Consider the following 19416-nt stretch of genomic DNA (forward strand, 5'->3'; position numbering starts at 1 on the left):
TACACATTCACCTTTCAGCAAAAGCAGGGGTTCTCACTCACTCACTCACTCACTCACTCACTTTGAGCGACCCGTGAAGATCCGGGGTGGAATAGGTCTTCAGCGACCTATGCTTGCCGTAAAATGCGACTATGCTTGTCGTAAGAGGCGACTAACGGGATCGGGTGGTCAGGCTCGCTGACTTGGTTGATGCATGTCATCGATCCCTATCGAGTGGATCGATGCTCATGATTTCAATCACTGGATTGACTGGTCACGACTCCATTATTTACAGATCTCCGTCATATAGCTGGATTATTGCTGAGTGCAGAGTTAAACAACAAACAAAACATCTCGATGGTTTATTTTAACTACACACTATGGTACAACTGTTCATGACGGTTTTAAACCAAGCTCACGGAAGTGTGTGAGAAACACACATATACAATGCCAGCATATATTAACACGACTACATGATATTAATTATCTCTGTCGCATACCAGGACATAATAATTAATAAAAGACAAAACCAATTCAATAATCACAAGTAACCTCCACCGAAGTTAGAGTCCATAGTACGATTCCAACTATATCATGAGCATGTGTTTACGAATCACTATGAAATAAGGCATGTAGTTTAACGCCGCACTCAGCAACACCCCAGCAATAGGACCCCGATCTGTAAATATTCGATGGAACAGCGACCCCCCCCCCCCCACACACACACACATCCACACACCCACACACCCACCACCATCACCAGGGTACCTTGATAACGCAATCACCGAACCTAACCACCCGATCCATCAGTCGCCGTTTACGCCGAGCATCGTTTCTGATGACCTACTATAACCCGGACCCCCCACGGCGCCAATATAGCACCTGAGTGTCGGCTAGGTGTCAAAGGTTCAAATTCCTGCCATTTAAGGTAAGTCTCGGGTGTGACATTCTTCTGTCTTATCGTCACCAGAAGTCCTGGAAACAGCGAGATTCTTAAAAGTTTACATTCACCTTCAAAGTTCAGATTTCTTCAACTATCGGATTTGATCACCAAACCATACCAAATCATTTTCGTTCACGTGTTTCTAAAGGCTCCTGTTAATCCGTATTATAGCGTAAATGGATACAATTATCATTAAACCACCCGCATGTTATCAGAAATGAGCGGGCCACTGTAACTTGATAATGTACTCATATCTAATAACCCGCTGTAACACAACACTACATGCAGATCTTTTTTGCTTTTAGGATTATGAAACTAACTGAAAATATTTAATAGGTTATTTCACACGACACTGTCATGTATAACCGAGGCCGACAATTAGACGTTTTAATATCGAATGATGCAGGTTCGAAACCCGCTGACGACACATGTTTTCGACAAAATTTGAAATAATTTTCTTGTCAGGAAAGTTCCGTCTGATTCAAGTGTAAATTAATTAAAATGTTGGAGCAAGATAATGTATCATTGACAAACAACTCTCCATCCCTTAGATAATAGAGCATTAAATAATATGACATAATATATGTGTTTTAATTCAAGTTCACGATTCTCGAGTGTAAATAACGATAGTACAGAAACCCCTAAAAGTTCGATATAACCGGAGTAGTAACTTAAGATACTACTTGTCTATTATCAGAATATGGTTCGTCATATTCGAGTATTCGTCATATGCGAGCGTTATATACGGAATTCTGAAAAGGTCGAGAAGTCATGTGAGATATCAAATGGAATATAATTTGTTTCTTGATATACGACTGTTCGTTACATCCGACTGTTACTTATAGGCGATTGACCGGTATATTTGACAGTTGTATTTGATTAGGCATTATTTCTCTACTATCCGAGTGTTCGACTGTTTCTTATATCCGTCTTTATTTCTTGCCCGTGAAGAGATCACCCGTTTAATAAACATACAGCTGTATTACACAGCGCGTGCTTATGTACTGCGGGAACAAGTTTCACGAAAACATATTGAAAACTCTCAACATCCCTTGGCTTATTCAACGACATTCTGTGAGATGTTTAATCACTGAGAGGAGCTTATGCACACTCGATGACCCCAAGCATCCCTGTTACTAGGCTGACGTCACATGACATTGTTTTGCCGGTGGATCTTGCAACAAAATTCCACAAATTACGTCATAGGGTATTGTGACGTGATTGTAATCTTTGTGGTGCAGGGAAACGACAGTCGTAAGTTTCTGTTGAAGTATGTGAGTTACCATAACCTTAACGCTACGATAAGTTTGTGGAACAGACGCTTGAATTCTGAGGGTGGGCCCTGGTGTGGTATTAAATTAATACGTGTCAACTTTTGAAGTATTATTCTGTTAACCTCAACTGTGTTACGCTGTGGATAGTGTAGGTGTCTGCCTATTCACACACGACAGTGAAATTCTAAAAAAAGTTACATAATGGCAAATGATATATAAATACTAAACTCGCTCTATGTTAATACCAATTTCCCTCGTCAGATACCAGATACTATTCACTCGTTTTGGTATCACACAGGAGCTCGTTTAGTATTATGTATGTTCGTTATATCCGGGTTTGACTTTCATACCGTCCATGTTTAGAAACCGCACGTTTGTAATTGCTATGGGCGCACTTATCGCAAGTATAGAAAAACTTGACATTGTAAAGTCTATTGTTGATTACGATAACACATGAACGAAGAGATAACGATATACAACTATCTGGCTTGTAACAAAGTCACGCATAAGCCTCCCATCGTAAATTATCAGAGAGTGGATAAACACCACCTAGTTGAAGTTCGAGGGATGTTTATTGAACTAGAATATTAGACATCATGCCATTTAGAACAGTTTTGTGATGCAAGTATTATTTTCACAAATATGAAATATTAAAGATACGTCGTACTTTACTTTGTTCGTCGTAAGAGGCGACTGAATTGCTCAGCTGGTCGGATATTATTTGATTTCATATAATTGTACATAGACGGCGCGACACCTTGTTTATTGTTTATTACGCAGCCCGACCGAGCGATCCTTTTAGTCGCCTCTACAAGCATTGGTTGCTAGGGACCTATATTCTAACCCGGAATCCCCACGCGTTGTATATGGTGGTTGGGTCAGCCGTTTGTTTACAGGCCGCAGCGATAAGCTGGAATATTGCCGAGTGCGGCGTTACTGCGTTGAAACAAACGAACAAAAGACGGAGTAAAGAGATTGGTCGAAGACAATTACTTCTTTGATTAAAAAATGAGCACGGTCATTGTGCTGACAAAGGGCCATGAAGGGCGACAATCTGACCCAGACACGTTTACGTCGACTGGGTAGACACGAAACACGAACATTACATAATTTGAGCCGCCGAGGTGTCATATGTGTCTGGTCGGGAGTTAACTGTTTACACTGACCTCTGAATTAATTTGATGTATTTTATCCGGCTTGTTTGAATGAGTATGTTTAAAGTGCAAGGAGCGTGCTGAACTTAAGAATGGGCGACACCCGTGAAGATCCGGGTAAGAACAGATCTTCAGCAACCCATGCTTGTCGAAAGAGGCGACTAACGGGATCCGTATTCATGTTAAACTTGGACATGGTATCTCAGTGGGCTAGCACTATAAAATCGGCGTTAGTCCGGACTAGGGGGTCACAGGTGGCCCAGTCGTCTATGGCGCCGCGATTCGCTGTGCAGAGTTGCGTCCCTTGGGCACGCCAGAAACCTATGATTGTGGGTTCGAATCCCGGTTCGCCCCGATTATGTATCTAGGTTTGTCAGCACCATACCCGTGCTCGTGGGTTTAACCGAAGTGATAAACGTCGGAGACCTGCATCACTTCGGGCTTTCCTTCCACATTAATCTGACACGCCGTGATATAACTGGAATACTGTTAAAAACGGCGTTAAACCAAACTCACTCACTCACTCGTCCGGACAAGTACAAGCAACCCCCCACACGTGCATGCACGTCGCTAATAAAGCGCAATAATCTTGGACGCGACGAACCCACCTCACCTCACCTCACCTAGGCGCTGTGCAACCCATACAAGCTTATGACAACACATATATGAGGTTATTCCTGTTTACTGAAGATCAATGGGCCATTCAACAAGTTGAAGTTTCCATTCAAACATGTCTGTATTCACACCAGTGTTCCCGTAACGTGTTTAGTTTATCGTCAAGCATGTACCACTTACAAAACCTGTTCAAATTCACAAAGGATTTCTAGGAGATTCAGTACCTGTCACTACGTCGCGTATGAGTGATATCTCGGGGAACGAAATCATTGTGTTTACCTGACCCTTCAGCGCGACCCTAAGCTATCATATAAATCTATACAGGACTATCAACTACTACAATTGAAAAATATACCTCCACTACTACGTGAATCGGGGCACGGGTGGCCCAGTAGTATAATGCTGCGCATTTCGATAAGCAGAGTTGCGTCCCTTAGGCGTGACAGGGTCCGCGGAACGTTGGTGCGTCATCAGTTTCACAATCGTTAAATGTTATTTGGTATTTTGGATACAAGTATACACGTACTGACGTCTGCATTTAGGTGTAAAGGGCGGTTGGGTTGTGGTTAAAGCGTTCGCTTTTCACGCCGAAGACCCGGGTTCGATTCCCGACATGGGAACAATGTGTGAAGCCCATTTCTGGTGTCCCCGCCGTGATATTGCTGGAATATTGCTAAAAGCGGCGCTAAACCATACTCACTCACTTTAGGTGTTAAACGCAGCACCGTAACATAAAACAAAATTTCAAAATTTCAAAATACCTCCACGCATTTGACGTGTTTGTCCTATGAAATATAAAGGAGAAAAAAGGACATGACATTGTATACAATACACTTATTTTCTTTCATATTTGTGTCCATTCATTTATTTGTTGAATTCAACAACACTAAAATAATTTATACATAACTGTCCTGACTTTATACTAGATTAAACACAGTCCAAGTATCATGATCCCAAATCACGGCCTGTACATTGCGAGGCTGTTCTTCAACAACACACTCAGCAATATTCGAGCTATATGACGGCTTGTAAACATTCTGGACCAGACAAACCAGTGACTGGAGGCACGATCAACGTCCCAGGCCATCGGGTCAGGACACAGAATCCGAAAGGTGAATTAAATTATGATTATCCACTGAAACCTTTAATTGTTGTCTGGATGAAACCCTGACCTAACACCTGAACGTCACATTAAATACGGAAAAAATGTGCAATTCAACATTGGTAGAAAATACATGTCAAATAAGCAGTGCGGTTTCAAAACAGAGTCACGTGCTTCCAGCTACCTTAATAAGCAGGTCGTATCCTCTTCCTGTTTCATTACATCACTTCCGGTCAGAATCAAAAGCTAGAAGACTTTAAAACGAAAAGTCCAAGTCTCCAGTTAGTTACAGAACTAAGAAAGTCACATGCGCTTCCTGTCAAATGACTATACAAGGGGCAAAACGTTTTCAAGAAATCTTGAAACAGCAGAGTCTATGGCATGACTCCGCACATAATCACATACCAAGATCATTACAAAGCAATGTGATGGCGCTACGTGTTTAATGCCATCATCGACTCTACTCAGTGTCATAAAAAGATTTCAATAAAAGATTATCTGATTCAAGCAGAGCAGCTAGGGAACAGTGTTCAAAATATAGTTCCAATAAATTTCATGATTTAGTATCTTTACATCATTACACAAGTCCGGTTGCCAGGGGGTGGACGACTTAATGTGAGAATGACTTCTTCAAACACCTTGTCCAGGTCCTTCTGCAATTACAAAAAATATTTTTTGTGCAGGTCCATATTCACTACCGGTTTGATTATCTCTGTTTTACAAGTACATGTGTAATTGAATGTATTTTCGTCTTTTTTTTATCCTAAAAGGAATTACAAAAAGGTTAAAGTTACAAAAAAACCGTCGATAACTCGAAATCATGGGGATGCTCGAATAGTGATCGAGTTAATGTGCTTTAAATTATAAGGAAAATATGCTTTTTTATTAGTGATCTAAAAACTCGTCAACACCCACCGAAACTCCTCACAGCGAAATCCCGTTCACGGAACTCTCTATACAAAACTCCCCACAGTGATAGATGACCACAATGCTTGGAGTTGAACTCGCAAACGAATGACCGTTAGGTATAAAAACAAGTGACGACTGTCGTGACGCCGAATACACTTACCCCAACTAAATTACTTTCTTTGTTTGTCAATTTGAATTTCTATTTCATTAAAACTATCATGTAATTGATATGGTAAGAATGTAAGGGAGAAGTTGGTTGATTTTCCGTTGCTCTGCAATCTCGAACCTATCTTATCATACAAACAACAAAGTAAATTCATCTGAAAACAGGGTCAGTCGTAAACCTTTTCAAAAGGAACTATGATGGCATTCCCAAAGAAATAAACAAAAGTATAAACGTTACTACATTTGGGGTTAGAGGGCAAATTTCAAGGTTCTTGTAATGGCCGCGCCCACACTGGTGGCAGTGATGTTACCGAGATAGTAACGAAGGTGTCACGCGCTGGGAAGGAGCTTGATACCTACCCAGGCTCCTCACAGCGATAGCCCCTTCGAGGATCTCTCTATACTATTGCTGCCACCAGTCAAATCTCCCCACTGTGATAGGTGGCCCCAACCATGCTTGGAGTTGAACTCGCAACCTAATGACCGTTATGTTTACAAACAAGTGACGACTGTCGTGACGCCGAATACACTTACCCCTGCTAAATTACTTTTCTCTGTTTGTCAATTTAAAGTCCTATTTTTCATAAACTGTCATGTAATTGATATGGTAATAATGTAAGGGAGAAGTTGGTTGATCTTCCGTTTGTCTGCAATCTCAAACCAATCTGATTATCAAAACAACAAAGTAAATTCATCTGGAAAACATGGTCAATCGTAAACCTTTTCAAAATGTAATATGATGGCATTCCAAAAGTATAAACGTTGCTACATTTGGGGTTAGAGGGCAAATTTCAAGATTCTTGAAATAGGCGCCCACACTGGTGGCAGCGATGTTACCGAGAGTGTAACGAGGGTGTCACGCGCTGGGAAGGAGCTTGATACCTACCAGTGTAAGGGCGGAGCACTCTAAATATTTGCTAGCTCTCAGGCGCTGTGCGAGTTGTCTCCCTTCTTTCTCGGTGACTGGTCGCTCACCCTGTTCTGTAAGTTTGTTCAGAGTGTCGGTGTTGTCTCGGAGGTCAATGTTCGTCCCTACTATGAAGAATGGCGTGTTTCGTGCATGAAACAGTACATCGGGAACCCACTGAAAATACAAATCCAACAATCACTTTGTCACTACAACAACCCGAGTTCACTGCCATTCTGTTTGTTTGTTTGTTGTATAACGCCGCACTCAGCAATATTCCAGCTCTATGGCGGCGGTCTGTAAATAATCGAGTCTGGACCAGACAATCCAGTGTTTGACATCATTAGCATCGATCCACGCAAATGGGATACGATGACATGCATCAACCAAGTCAGCGAGCCTAACCTCCCGAACCCGTTAGTCGCCTCTTACGACAAGCATAGTCGCCTTTTGCGGCAAGCATGGGTTGCTGAAGACCTATTCTAATCTTCACGGGTATCTCAATATGAAAGTTTATATTTTTTTAAAATTTGTTACCTGTGACGACCAACATAGGTATATGTGTGTTATGACAATGTTGTTTAACGTTGCACTGAACAATATTCCTGCTATATGACGGCGGTCTGTAAATAATCGAGTCTGTACCAGACAAACCAGTGATCGATAATATGAGCAACGATCCACGCCGTCGTGTGCGATGACACACTATCAACCAGGTCACCGAGCCTGACCCTTGACCCATTAGGTAACCTGTTTGGACCAGCATTTGTTGCTGGGGACCAGTTCTAACCCGGAGTCCCCGCGTGGCTGTTTAGCACCCTCACCTTTTCCCTGATATTCATGAAGGACGCAGGAGAGATGACGGAGAAGCAGAGGAGAAAAGCATCAGCGCCAGTGTAGTTGGAACGTTGGCGTGCCTTACAGTCGACGTCCCCAGTAGTATCAAGAAGGGATAACGTGTAGGGCTTGTCTTTGACAGGAACCGTTACTTGGAAGTTCTTGTCCGATACCTTGGCCAAAAAAGTTTTATGCATGTAAATATATAATTATTCAATAAGTTTCAAACCACGACATCTGAAATTAAATTGCACTGCGGCATTTTTCTTCTACATTACAAGATTACATTACAGTGCTTTCTGGAATTTACTTATAAACTAATGACTTTCTGACGACATGTGTGTATAAATGAAAATTGGCCTTTGTCTGTTTCAACATCTTTTGCTAATTACTTATTTGCAAGATTGCAAGAAACTTGTTCACGGCGCTACATAGCTGAAAAAACGCCGATGCGACGTTACAGTTAAACTCACTCACTTATGACAAGAGCACATGAAAGGCTGACCTTACAGGTTATTAAATAGTATCTTTTTTTAAAACGCAAAATGTTTAAAATATCGTTTGTAAATGTTTGTTTTTCTTATTTCCATATAACATAAACTCAAATATTTATTTGGAATGATTAATACAAAGTCCAAGTAAAATGACGACTGTAACGATATGTAACGTTTACACATTTAGATCCGGCTTTCGATTCTCATGTAATGATTCTGCAGTGTATTTGACGAATTCTGCGATAGAAAAATAAAAAATTCTGCAGGGGTTCTGCACAAGAAGTGATTTTCTGCAAGATACATACATGAGGTGACATTTGTGCAAAATATTCCCCGACCGCGGAATCGGACAGAACTCGGTTGTGTTGAAGAATGATAAATCGAGTGTTTCGCCATCAGTATTATATTTCTGGTCCAAGCCCACGCCATTTTGAACTCTAAGCGTTGTATACTGTCCGGATTCGTAACCCACCTGACTTAAAGTCATGTGGGCTTATGCTATGGCCTGACTTGTCCGTCGTCCGATGTTAACATCTTCTGAAGAACATGGTGCAATCAAGCTGAAACCTCCAAGTACCTATTCCCACCAGTACCGACAGCCCGTATTGTTCACGAGATTATTCGTGAGAATTCGTTTTTTCAAAATGGACACCACATCTGCCACATTGAAAAAGCTATGCCATTACATTACTATAAAATGCCATGAAATGGCTACACGTAAAATTTGGTGGTTTGTTGTTTGACGTCGCACTCAGCATTATTACAATATTACAGCTATATGACGGCAGTCTGTAAATAATCGATTCTGGACCAGACAATCCAGTGTATGACATCATGTGCATCGATAATCCAGTGATTGACATCATGAACATCGATCCACGCAAATGACATGCATCAACCTAGTCAGCGAGCCTGACCACCCGATCCGTTAGTCGCCTCCTACGACAAGCATAGTCGCCCTTTACGGCAAGCATGGGTTGCTGAAGACCTATTCTAACCAGGATCTTCACGGGTCGAAATGACATTAGCGCCACTTGACACATTAACACCATCCTTCGCCATCTTTCAAACCTTATCAAGTAGATCTAGCCACTGGTGGTCTGGCTCAGGGTTGATTATAAACAAACAAACAAACAAACAAACAAACAAACAACTATACATATTATTTATGTGAATACTAAATACAAAAAATGGTGTTTAAATATCAACAATAACAAATAAATATTAAGCACTGTTGCATGCAGATGGCGCTGTGTTTTAATTCTAAATGACTTTTTATTCCGGCTCATCAAACCATCTGGGGAGCAGCCTCCGACTAAAACATTCATACCTAAACAGCGAAACCCCGGAAAACCGGAACATACCGTTCCTTTTGAAATCGTCCGGATTGACAAATGTCCGGATTGACTCGTAGTAAAGTACCAAGAACAAACAGACGAATGGCGGGGTTTCCGGACAAACAGTGTCCGGACTAGCCAGTTTAACTTTTCATACTACATGTATTATAACCGAACCAATGACCATCCTCGTTTATGCAGGGTATTATATCTCCACTCTACGATACATAACTTAAATAATCGATTCTGGAGCAGACAATCCAGTGGTTGACAGCATGAGCATTGATAATACAGTGATTGACATCATGAGCATCAATCCATGCAATTGAGATACGATGACATGCGTCAACTATATCGGCGAGCCTGACCACCCGATCCCGTCAGTCGCCTCTTACGACAAACATGAGATGGTGAAGACCAATTCTAACACGGAATCTCCACGGGAACACGGGAAGTTGGGAACGGGGGACAACATGGTCCGGGGTTGTTGTGTTTCTGCGATATTGTAAATTTTAACCTTGATTTGACCATTTGCACTTCGACCAGACTGAAAACTGAAACTTCCTATGGCCATTATTCAGTCATTTTATTTCAATAGACCGCCTCCGTCGTCTAGTGGTAGAGCGTCCGCCCGGAGAGCGGAAGGTCCGGGGTTCGATCCCCTATCGCGTCATACCAAAAGACGTTAAAAGATGGTACTTGTTGTTACCCTGTCTGGGGCTCGGCATTAAGGGGCTAAAACAAGGACCGGTCGGCTCGGAGTCAGTATACTGTGTCAGAGTGGGGTATTCATGTTAAACTGCGGCATGGTATCTCAGTGAGCTAGCACTATAAATCGGCATCAGTCCGGACTAGTACAAGCAGCCACACACACATACGTGCATGCACGTCGCTATATAAGTGCAATAATCTTGGACGCGACGTTAAACCCCATTTCACCTCACCTTTCTTTTAAAATATATTATATAAATTATTTGTTCAGTTAGTAGTGGGGCTCTAATCATGTTCCGTATTTCACATTTTGACGTTTGCACTTTGACCATGCTGCGTGAGCATTATTAAAAAACACTATACCGATGAAGCTGATACTTAACATGCTTCATCCCGAGGACACCCTATTTCGTTCAAAGGGTCTCAAGGGCCACGCCCACGTATTGAAAAAGATGTTTATGAAAATTACTCGTGATCGGACATTTTTGTTAAAAACGTAATATTTTTGTCTTTTGTTGGATCTGAGACAAATATTCTGTTTTTAAAAGTTAAAACAGGTTGATCATGCACTTAAATTCTCTCAAAATACGCATTTGGCTCTGTTAACGAGGTTAACTGAAATTGACAGACTGAGAGGGCTGAACTTGCATGTTTCTCCCGACATATTTTGTTTTGAGAAAAAATAATACGGCCTTTGGGGCTTGTTTGGGAATGCAGTTGCGACATCACCCTGCTGAACTATGAATCACCGCGAATAGGGCATTTCAGCACCGGACACAACTACGTTTTTACTCCAGAGGTAAATGTCGTACAAAATTAATCCAACAACTGCAGCAGTCGTTTCACTTTAGCATTAAGACAAGAAAAATTATAGGGTTGGGAGCGTAAACAATACATGATTAATCGGCAAATAGGACGACACCTTCAACATTATCTCGTTGAATTAAAGACTGGTTAATTGAACATTACATCATTTGCTACAGATTTCCTTACGAAAGCTTTACGGCAACAAAGGCTAGACCCAATAGAATATAACTCAGTCTCAAGGTAAACAGTATCACCTTCGTGTTGCTCTCCTGGCCGAGGGAGTAGGCTGTCAACATCGTTGTCTTCCCCACCTCCGCATCCCCGAGAACGACACACTTAAAGCTGGACATGGTCAAGTCTTATGGCCATATCTGAAATACACAATGATTATAAAAGCGATCAGTCCTTTCCACAACCATTCGAAACATCTGCTAAAAAAACAATCAGGGATTCCGACAAACCTGTGTGCATGTGTTTCTGAATCACTATCAAATAGTGAGCATGTCCTACCCCTCGGGTGGCACCCAAACACACGCAAAGACAAGTCAAGAGTTCACCTGAACAATCACGGGAAATGATTTACTAAAAATCTACTTGTGCGTTTCTTTTTTTTTGAAGAGTGTATATTGCAAGTCAAAATATTGTTTGGACTTGATCGTCGCTATATGGCTGAGATAATGTCGATGTAACGTTACATTTTAACTCACTCACTCACTGTGACCCTGATCAAAAACCTCCGCCGCCCTTTAAAATCTTTTTGGTAAGCGCATCCTCGATTGTACCTACAAAATGTAGACACCAAGAGCTGGAGCTGCTGCAATATTGCTCCATATATAAAACATACAACCTCAACGCCAGAGAATAATCCGTCTTGGTTAGCTGCTGAAACCGATTCCAAATGCAAAGAGCGGTGAAAGTTATATGAATGGATCACTGTGGATAAGTGATGACACCAGCTGTTCGCGAAGAGAGTAAGCATGTCCTGATCAACAGGACAAGTCATCTTTCTTGCCTTCTTTTCTTGTGCATATTTGTTTGTCACTCTGAATCTGTATGAATAGATCTAATTATGTAGCAGATGAGGCGATCTCTTTAAAATTATTATTCATCACGCAAAGAGATACAAAGAGGGTGAGGGAGTGAGTTGGGGTCAACACTGTATCAACAATATAACAATCATATCTGGGCCCAAAGTGACGCATGTCGTATAAACGTTATTCAAGGTTCACGTCCAATCGGAAGCCATCTTGAGAGCAAGATGTAGCTTGAGTACTATTGAATGTAATGTGTGTCTTGTTTAACGCCGGACGCAGCAATATTCCAGCTATATGACGGAAGCTTGTAAATACGACTCTCGACCAGACAATCCAGTGATTGATATAGGCACAACAATCCACGCCGTCGGGAGACGTTGTCAGGCAATCAACCAGTCATCCACCCTGACCACCCCGATCAATAAAGTCGCGTCTTACAACCAGCATAGGTTGTTGGGGACCTCCTCTACCCTGTAATCCTCATGTTATAGAGTCAGGGTAGAATGACCCTACCATTTGTTAAAATAATTTTTTGCTTCGGATTATGTTTACGTGTCTGGTCAAAAACACTTACCATTTTGAAACGCGATGATCCTATGATGTGTTGACTACGTAAAGACGTGATGGTCCTGCGTTGTATTAAGAGCAGGAGGACGTTATGGCTCTAGTATTCGCTGTCAAAAGACGCTGTTTACCACTGTCCCGTCGGTGAGTTTCTTATAGATTTAAGCTATATTGTAGTTTGGAGTATTATCATATAGGAGGCATACCTATAGCTGAATGCCCCCTACACAGTACACTAAGGAGCGATAAGGAGTTTATTGAATTCGAGAACTATTGTCAGAGTCGCTTTAGAAATCCCAATATAAATGACGTACCTTGCCTTTATGAACGCTGACCCTGCAGTGGCTATCTCGCCAGTTGGAAATAACAATGATTGCAATAGAATGTTGGTGGGATTAAATTCGTATCAAGGTCGAGATGACATTATAAGTTTGTACATGGTGAATCTCATTGATATCAGGACTAACGGTATCTCTGCCACATGTGTGATACCAAGCAGGATTTAAACCATCCATCCAGCTGCTGGAGTTAGTGAGTGAGTTGGGTTACGCGCCGCTTTTAACAGTATTCCGGTTATATCACGGCGTGTCAGCTTAATGTGGGAGGAAAGCCCGAGGTGATGCAGGTCTCAGACGTTTACCACTTCGGTGAAACCCACGAACACGAGTATGGTGCTGACAGACCTAGAAACATAATTGGGGCGAACCGGGATTCGAACCCACAATCATAGGTTTCTGACGTGCCAAAGGGAAGCGACTCTGCACAGCGAATTCCGCCCCCTTCGTTTTCATGACACGGTTTTCGCTACCCTCTCAGGGTAACAATAATTTTACACCACTTGAATCCTAATTGAGGACACAGGCACTCACAGTATCAGCATCTTCCCGAGGCATTTTGGCTGGACTAATGAGTCTATGCATAGTCCAATCCAAATCGTGCAACGAAATCGACATCCGGTTCGTAAACTGTCGGGCAGATTTCGGTCGACTGCAGGATTTGCAAAGCATGTGCACCGCCAACTCCTTGTCAAGAGATATTTTCCGAATCTTTTCATGTTTTTAATCCAGGTGCTCACGTGATTTGATGCATTTCACGATGTAAGACCCGTTTTATCACAATATAGAACTTGATAATAAATCAGATTGTCTTGACTGGGCGCCGCTGTTTTGTTTGAAGCAAATGCAAGTCATACGAGAGGTGGAATCTGATTGGAGAGGCATAGAAGGGACATAACTCGTAATAGTCACTGGTGGCACTACAACCGAGCCCAGGAATTCCAGCCTAGTTCGGCAAGGGTGGAAACTGGATTTATAAAGTCAGTTAACTCCCTTGCCTCGGGAAGATGCTGATACATGCAGTATCAGTTAATAATCATACACCATTAATCCATAAGATATATCTTTCTATATCAAATTTTATCATAAAGCTCTATTTCTTGTGAAAAAAACCAAATGTTTAAATGAGTGCTAAGACGATGCTTGCAAATATGGATTATAATGCTGTTTCCTTCCTGAGCAGTGAGCGAATAGTTCCGATGTTCCTCAGGTGAAAGGAACACTTCTCACACAAATTACCCACATGATGTTCCGTGGAGAGGGCGAGGTCAAGTGAACATGGACTGGTGAAAGGGCAATGACTGCATCTCCAACTGATAAATTAGTAATTGGGAGTTTGGAGCGTCTAATAGATGGACCAGTGACAATTGCTTCAGTCTTGGGGTCGTTTAACTTCAGGATGTTGCTGCTCATCCGGGATTTAGACAGGGTAACAAGTACCATCTGATAACGTCTTTTGGTATGACGCGGCCGGGTATCGAACCACTACCTTCCGCTCTCCGGGCGCTCTTCATGCTGGTGAGGAAGTGTCTCGATGGCTTTCTGGAGTAAGCATTTCGGAACAGCACGTGGTATGTGAGATCTAGCGTTATCACCCATGAAGTCTAGTGGTCAGCGTCTCCAAGATGTCCTCATGACATCGAGGCCCGTTCAGATAACCCTGCACAGTGGTCAAGTTTGCAACTGAATAAAACCCGTCCCCATATCATCACCGACCCCCACCCAATGGATGGGTCTCTAGAATGTTGTGTTCAGCATGGCTGCATTTTCCTGCCTCCAACACGTGTACGGCCGTTTACCATGTGTTACAGAAACCGACTCTCATTAGAAAAATGGACTCTCCGCCATGATGCAATTCCAGTTTAGACGTTGATTAGACCATACCAAACGAGCCGCTTCATGGCCCTGAATTAACAAAGGATGTTTGGGATCTACGAACAACAACAGACGGGAATCTCTCAGTTAAATATGATGTAAAACAGTGTGGAACGGTCCCATCTAGTTCAAACACTCGCATTTCAGTCTCTGTGGGTGTGGTAGATTGTATCGAACGCAGCAGGGAGATCGTGCAATACGAACAGGGCCACATTTCCACCACCAACAGCCCCGCGGATATCACTCGTGACACGGCATAAGGCCGTCTCTGTACGATGGGAAGGTCTGTATGCTGACTGAAACTCATAAATGAAATTGTTCTTAATTCAATTATTAAAGTTTGTGAATCAGTCATAGTCTGCTTCCTCAACAGTGGTTTAACAGCCAACTGTAGACAATCATAAACATTTCAAGCGGTTAGGCCAAACCTTTTTTCATTTGCTTTACGGATTTGCCGACTGTAAATTGTATAAAAAAATTACTGAAAAAAAAATCCCGAAGATATGCTGAAAGTATATTGCACCAAAAATGAAATTTAACAAAGGATCGACTATTTATAATTTTTCTTCATTGTTTATAAAACAAAGAAGATTTTCGTTTAGGAACGTAAAGACGTTCTATGTGTTTGCAATGATTATTTAAACTATCGATCCGATATAACCATAACTCAGACTCTCGGCGCCCTGACATCTACCGGTTTGATGATGAACTATTGTAGAGTTACATTATTGTACGAGGGAAGGGAGGTAACTCCTTTTCCCTTTGTCAATCTACCGTGTTTGTCACTCTTCTGACAGACATGTGTTTCCGGATAGAGGTGACACATTGTTCGAACCGGAATCTGAATTTAAAATTATTTGCACAAGCGGAGGCACAAGACACTTCAAATGTAATTTTGTCAGTACCCACTTAATTTCTCGTGACATAAACAATGTACAAGTTCAAAACGTTTCACTTTGCCGGATATATGAGAGTGAGTGAGTGAGTGAGTGAGTTTGGTTTTACGCCGCTTTTAGCAATATTCCAGCAATATCACGGCGGGGGGACACCAGAAATGGGCTTCACACATTGTACCCATGTCGGGAATCGAACCCGGGTCTTCGGCGTGACGAGCGAGCGCTTTAACCACTAGGCTACCCGACCGCCCCCGAGATATGAGAGATGTGTACATAGTGCTTATCACCAGGAAATGTTTTGCCAGTAATGTTTTGTTGGTACATCTTGTAAAGAAGATCATTTCTCGAAACAGTGTCTAAAGGGTCGACAAAGCAAGTAATGGTACAGTAAACTACGGTTTTAACGAACTCGAAGGGACCACTAATTTTAGTTCGTAATAACCGTAGTTCGTTATAAGCGTATTTACAGCATTTATACAAAAAAAGGTCGGGATTTAAAACAAAGTTCGTTATGTCGGTCAGTTCGACAAAAGCGTGTTCGTTATAAACGTAGTTTACTGCATACAATTTCTTCTTTGATGACTGAAATTTATGGGTTAGAGTGTAAATGAAAATATTATCTGTAGTTCGTTGGTCGGCTCGACATGGTGATGGACTGGGACCGAAGGCTTTGTTATAGTCCATATGGGCAATTAACCTGGTATTGATGATGGGCAGGAAGACCCCAGAGATGGAGATTCCCAGACAAGCTCTTCCTCTCTAGTTCTGGACGTCATGTGTGTCCCCTTTCGGGCGTATTACTGAATTGCTTTAAGGTAGTGATCGATCAGAATATGCGGTATGATATTTTTATTTTTTCATATCCCAAATGCGTAGATCGATGCTGATGATGTCAATCACTGGATTGTCTGGTCCAGACTCGATTATTTACAGACCGCCGTCATATAGCTGGAATATTGCTAAGTGCGGCGTTAAACAACAAACAAACAAATAATTTAGTATCATATAAGGTCTTTTTGTATTTCAGTCTTGCGACTTTGCACTACTGAATTCTGAAGTTGTCATATATTGTACAAGGGAGTCAAATTAAAGTTTGTATTTTGTCCCTTAAATTGTGAGGGGCGGTCGGGTAGCCTCGTGGTTAAAGCGTTGGCTCGTCACGCCGATTCCCGACATGGGTACAATGTGTGAAGCCCATTTCTGGTGTCTCCCGTCGTGATATTGCTGGAATATTGCTAAAAGCGGCGTAAAACCATACTCACTCACTCACTTAAATTGAGAGCATGCATAGATGCACAACAGTATTCCTGCTTGATTCGTCAAGTTTGCATTGCTTATAGCAATAGTTGTGTTGCAAGCTCTTCTCCCACATTAAACCATGATTTTTATCAATTTTTCTTTTACCAGCGAAAGGGAAAACTAACCAAATTTGTATTGCGGGTCTTTCCCACCTTCCGACGGGTCTTTTCCTGTGAAAATCCGTAACAGAGCAAAAAAACAAAACCGCGTGACCTTATTTCAAGGTTAAAAACATAATATAGTGCTAGATATCCTCTTAAAGTAAAGGACTCGTCCCAAAGGCAGCGACTTGTCATCAACTCACTTGGTCAACCAACTGTCACATATGTATATGTATTCATACTGATCTATCCTGTTACGTCTCCATCCCCAAATTGAAACAAGATGTTAATCCTGAAAAAATCCAAAACTTAGCGAACGAACCAACGAACAAACAACAAATGGTATACAATTAACAAATGTATTACAAATTTCAATACCAATACAAATTACTGCACAGCCATTACAACGGCAGTCAACAAAAGAGTGGCTGTACAATATTCAATGGCAATATGTAATATGATTGCAGTGGTCAGTATCAAATACTGTGGTGATAGAAAAGGTCAACGACAAAAATATATATTCACCAAACAGTGACAGTTGTCAAGCTTCCCAGATGGCCTAGGCAGGAAATCAGGGATGACGAGCGATACTCACATGAAAGCTGGTTTCAAAGCGCTGAAAATGTGTGTGAGTGAGAGACCAAATGTGTGAGAGATGAGACAGGCATGAAGAAATATAGTGGATTGTGATCAGTATCAAATGAATAGGAAACAAAGTAGTACCCAACTTAAGTACACTTAAAATTGTTGCAAAGCTAACAACAGAGCAAGAGGTTTCTTTCAATGGTGGAATAATTTCTCTGATGTTTGTCAAACTTTCGTGAATAATAACAAACAAGATGATAAAAGTCTGATGCATCTTCCCGCAACAGGACAGCTCCAGCGCTAAAGTCACTATCATCTACCGCCAACTTGAAAGAGGTTTAGTGCTTGGAGAACATGAGAATTGATGAGAAAGGCTTACATTTGCTCAAAAATATCCTGACAATTGCTGTCCCGAACAAATTTCACCACCTAGTGAGAGGGACTACCACATGTGAGACACATTTTACAAAATTTACGGTAGTAACCAGCCATACCCAGAAATCGTTCCTTTTTGTTTTGTGGAACACCGTGAACGTATTAGTCGACACCCTCAAGACTGGATGTAACGTCATTGCCCAGCATGTGTTGAACTTCTTTCTTCAGAGCTTCAAGCTTGATTGGATTCATCCGATAGGGATGTTACACAGCATCACCTTCAACTACCTCATAACACGTCAAATCTGTACGGGGCGGTGGGGTAGCCTAGTGGTTAAAGCGTTCGCTCGTCACGCCGAAGACCCGGGTTCGATTCCCGACATGGGTACAATGTGTGAAGCCCATTTCTGGTGTCCCTCGGCGTGATATTGCTGGGATATTGCTAAAAGCGGCGTAAAACCATACTCACTCACTCACTGCCCCTCACCCACCCGGTGTTGTAATCAGGGAAAATCTATTGGTTGTAATTATAGATGTACAACATACCGGTTTCCCCTGCGCCTTCGTTTCCTATCACCAAACATTTCAGTGGGGCTTTAAATTTTCGGCATTGGAAATTTTCACCCTGAAATAGAAATTTTAGCGCTTAATTCATTCATGCTTACATTCCACTTGCCAAAACCTGGCACGTTAGGATGTAGGGCGGCAAACTTCGCAAGTCAACGTGAAGTGGATATCCTGATCCTGAAGAAGGAGGATGTGACATTCTTCCATCAGAAATTTACACTCGAACGACACTGTACCTTGGTGTTAGTTCTTTGACTACACCTTCAATATCTGGTTTCTTCTGTTTCGTTGTACCGCCTGTTTGAGAGAGAGAGAGAGAGAGAGAGAGAGAGAGAGAGAGAGAGAGAGAGAGAGAGAGAGAGAGAGAGAGAGAGAGAGAGAGAGAGAGTTTATATTTCCCGGTGAAGCTCTGTCACCTGTGTTTTACCTTATACATTAGATTTTTAAATGTTATATGCAAACAAGGGGGTGGCGTATAAAGCGTATAAACCAGTCAGCAGGTACAATCCGTTTGACTCGAAATGAGAACGATGAATTGTTGCCAGCAACAG

At 41.8% G+C, this 19416-nt stretch overlaps 1 protein-coding gene across 1 annotated transcript; it reads right to left on the reverse strand.

Moving 5' to 3' along the window:
* Nucleotides 1-5547: 5547 nt before the first annotated feature.
* Nucleotides 5548-13078, reverse strand: LOC139471356 (cdc42 homolog). Its single transcript, XM_071253676.1, has 5 exons — nucleotides 12843-13078; nucleotides 11489-11605; nucleotides 7873-8058; nucleotides 7028-7225; nucleotides 5548-5720 (listed from the first exon to the last, which is right to left on the reverse strand). Exons 2-5 carry the CDS (start codon nucleotides 11582-11584, stop codon nucleotides 5637-5639), a joined length of 564 nt encoding a protein of 187 aa, XP_071109777.1. The 5' UTR covers nucleotides 11585-11605; nucleotides 12843-13078; the 3' UTR covers nucleotides 5548-5636.
* Between the last annotated feature and the right edge of the window lie 6338 nt (nucleotides 13079-19416).

Source organism: Haliotis cracherodii, unplaced genomic scaffold (genome assembly GCF_022045235.1).
Source record: "Haliotis cracherodii isolate W230 unplaced genomic scaffold, xgHalCrac1.p SCAF_22, whole genome shotgun sequence".
Classification (NCBI taxonomy): Eukaryota; Metazoa; Mollusca; class Gastropoda; order Lepetellida; family Haliotidae; genus Haliotis; species Haliotis cracherodii.

Bases quoted from the DNA above. Each gene is read 5' to 3' on its own strand.
- LOC139471356 (XM_071253676.1), bottom strand. From the start codon at position 11,584: ATGTCCAGCTTTAAGTGTGTCGTTCTCGGGGATGCGGAGGTGGGGAAG. The intron at 8,059-11,488 runs GTGATACTGTTT...TTTTTGGCCAAG, and splicing joins GCCAGGAGAGCAACACGAAG to GTATCGGACAAGAACTTCCA. The intron at 5,721-7,027 runs GTAGGTATCAAG...TTGTAATTGCAG, and splicing joins AGTGCTCCGCCCTTACACTG to AAGGACCTGGACAAGGTGTT.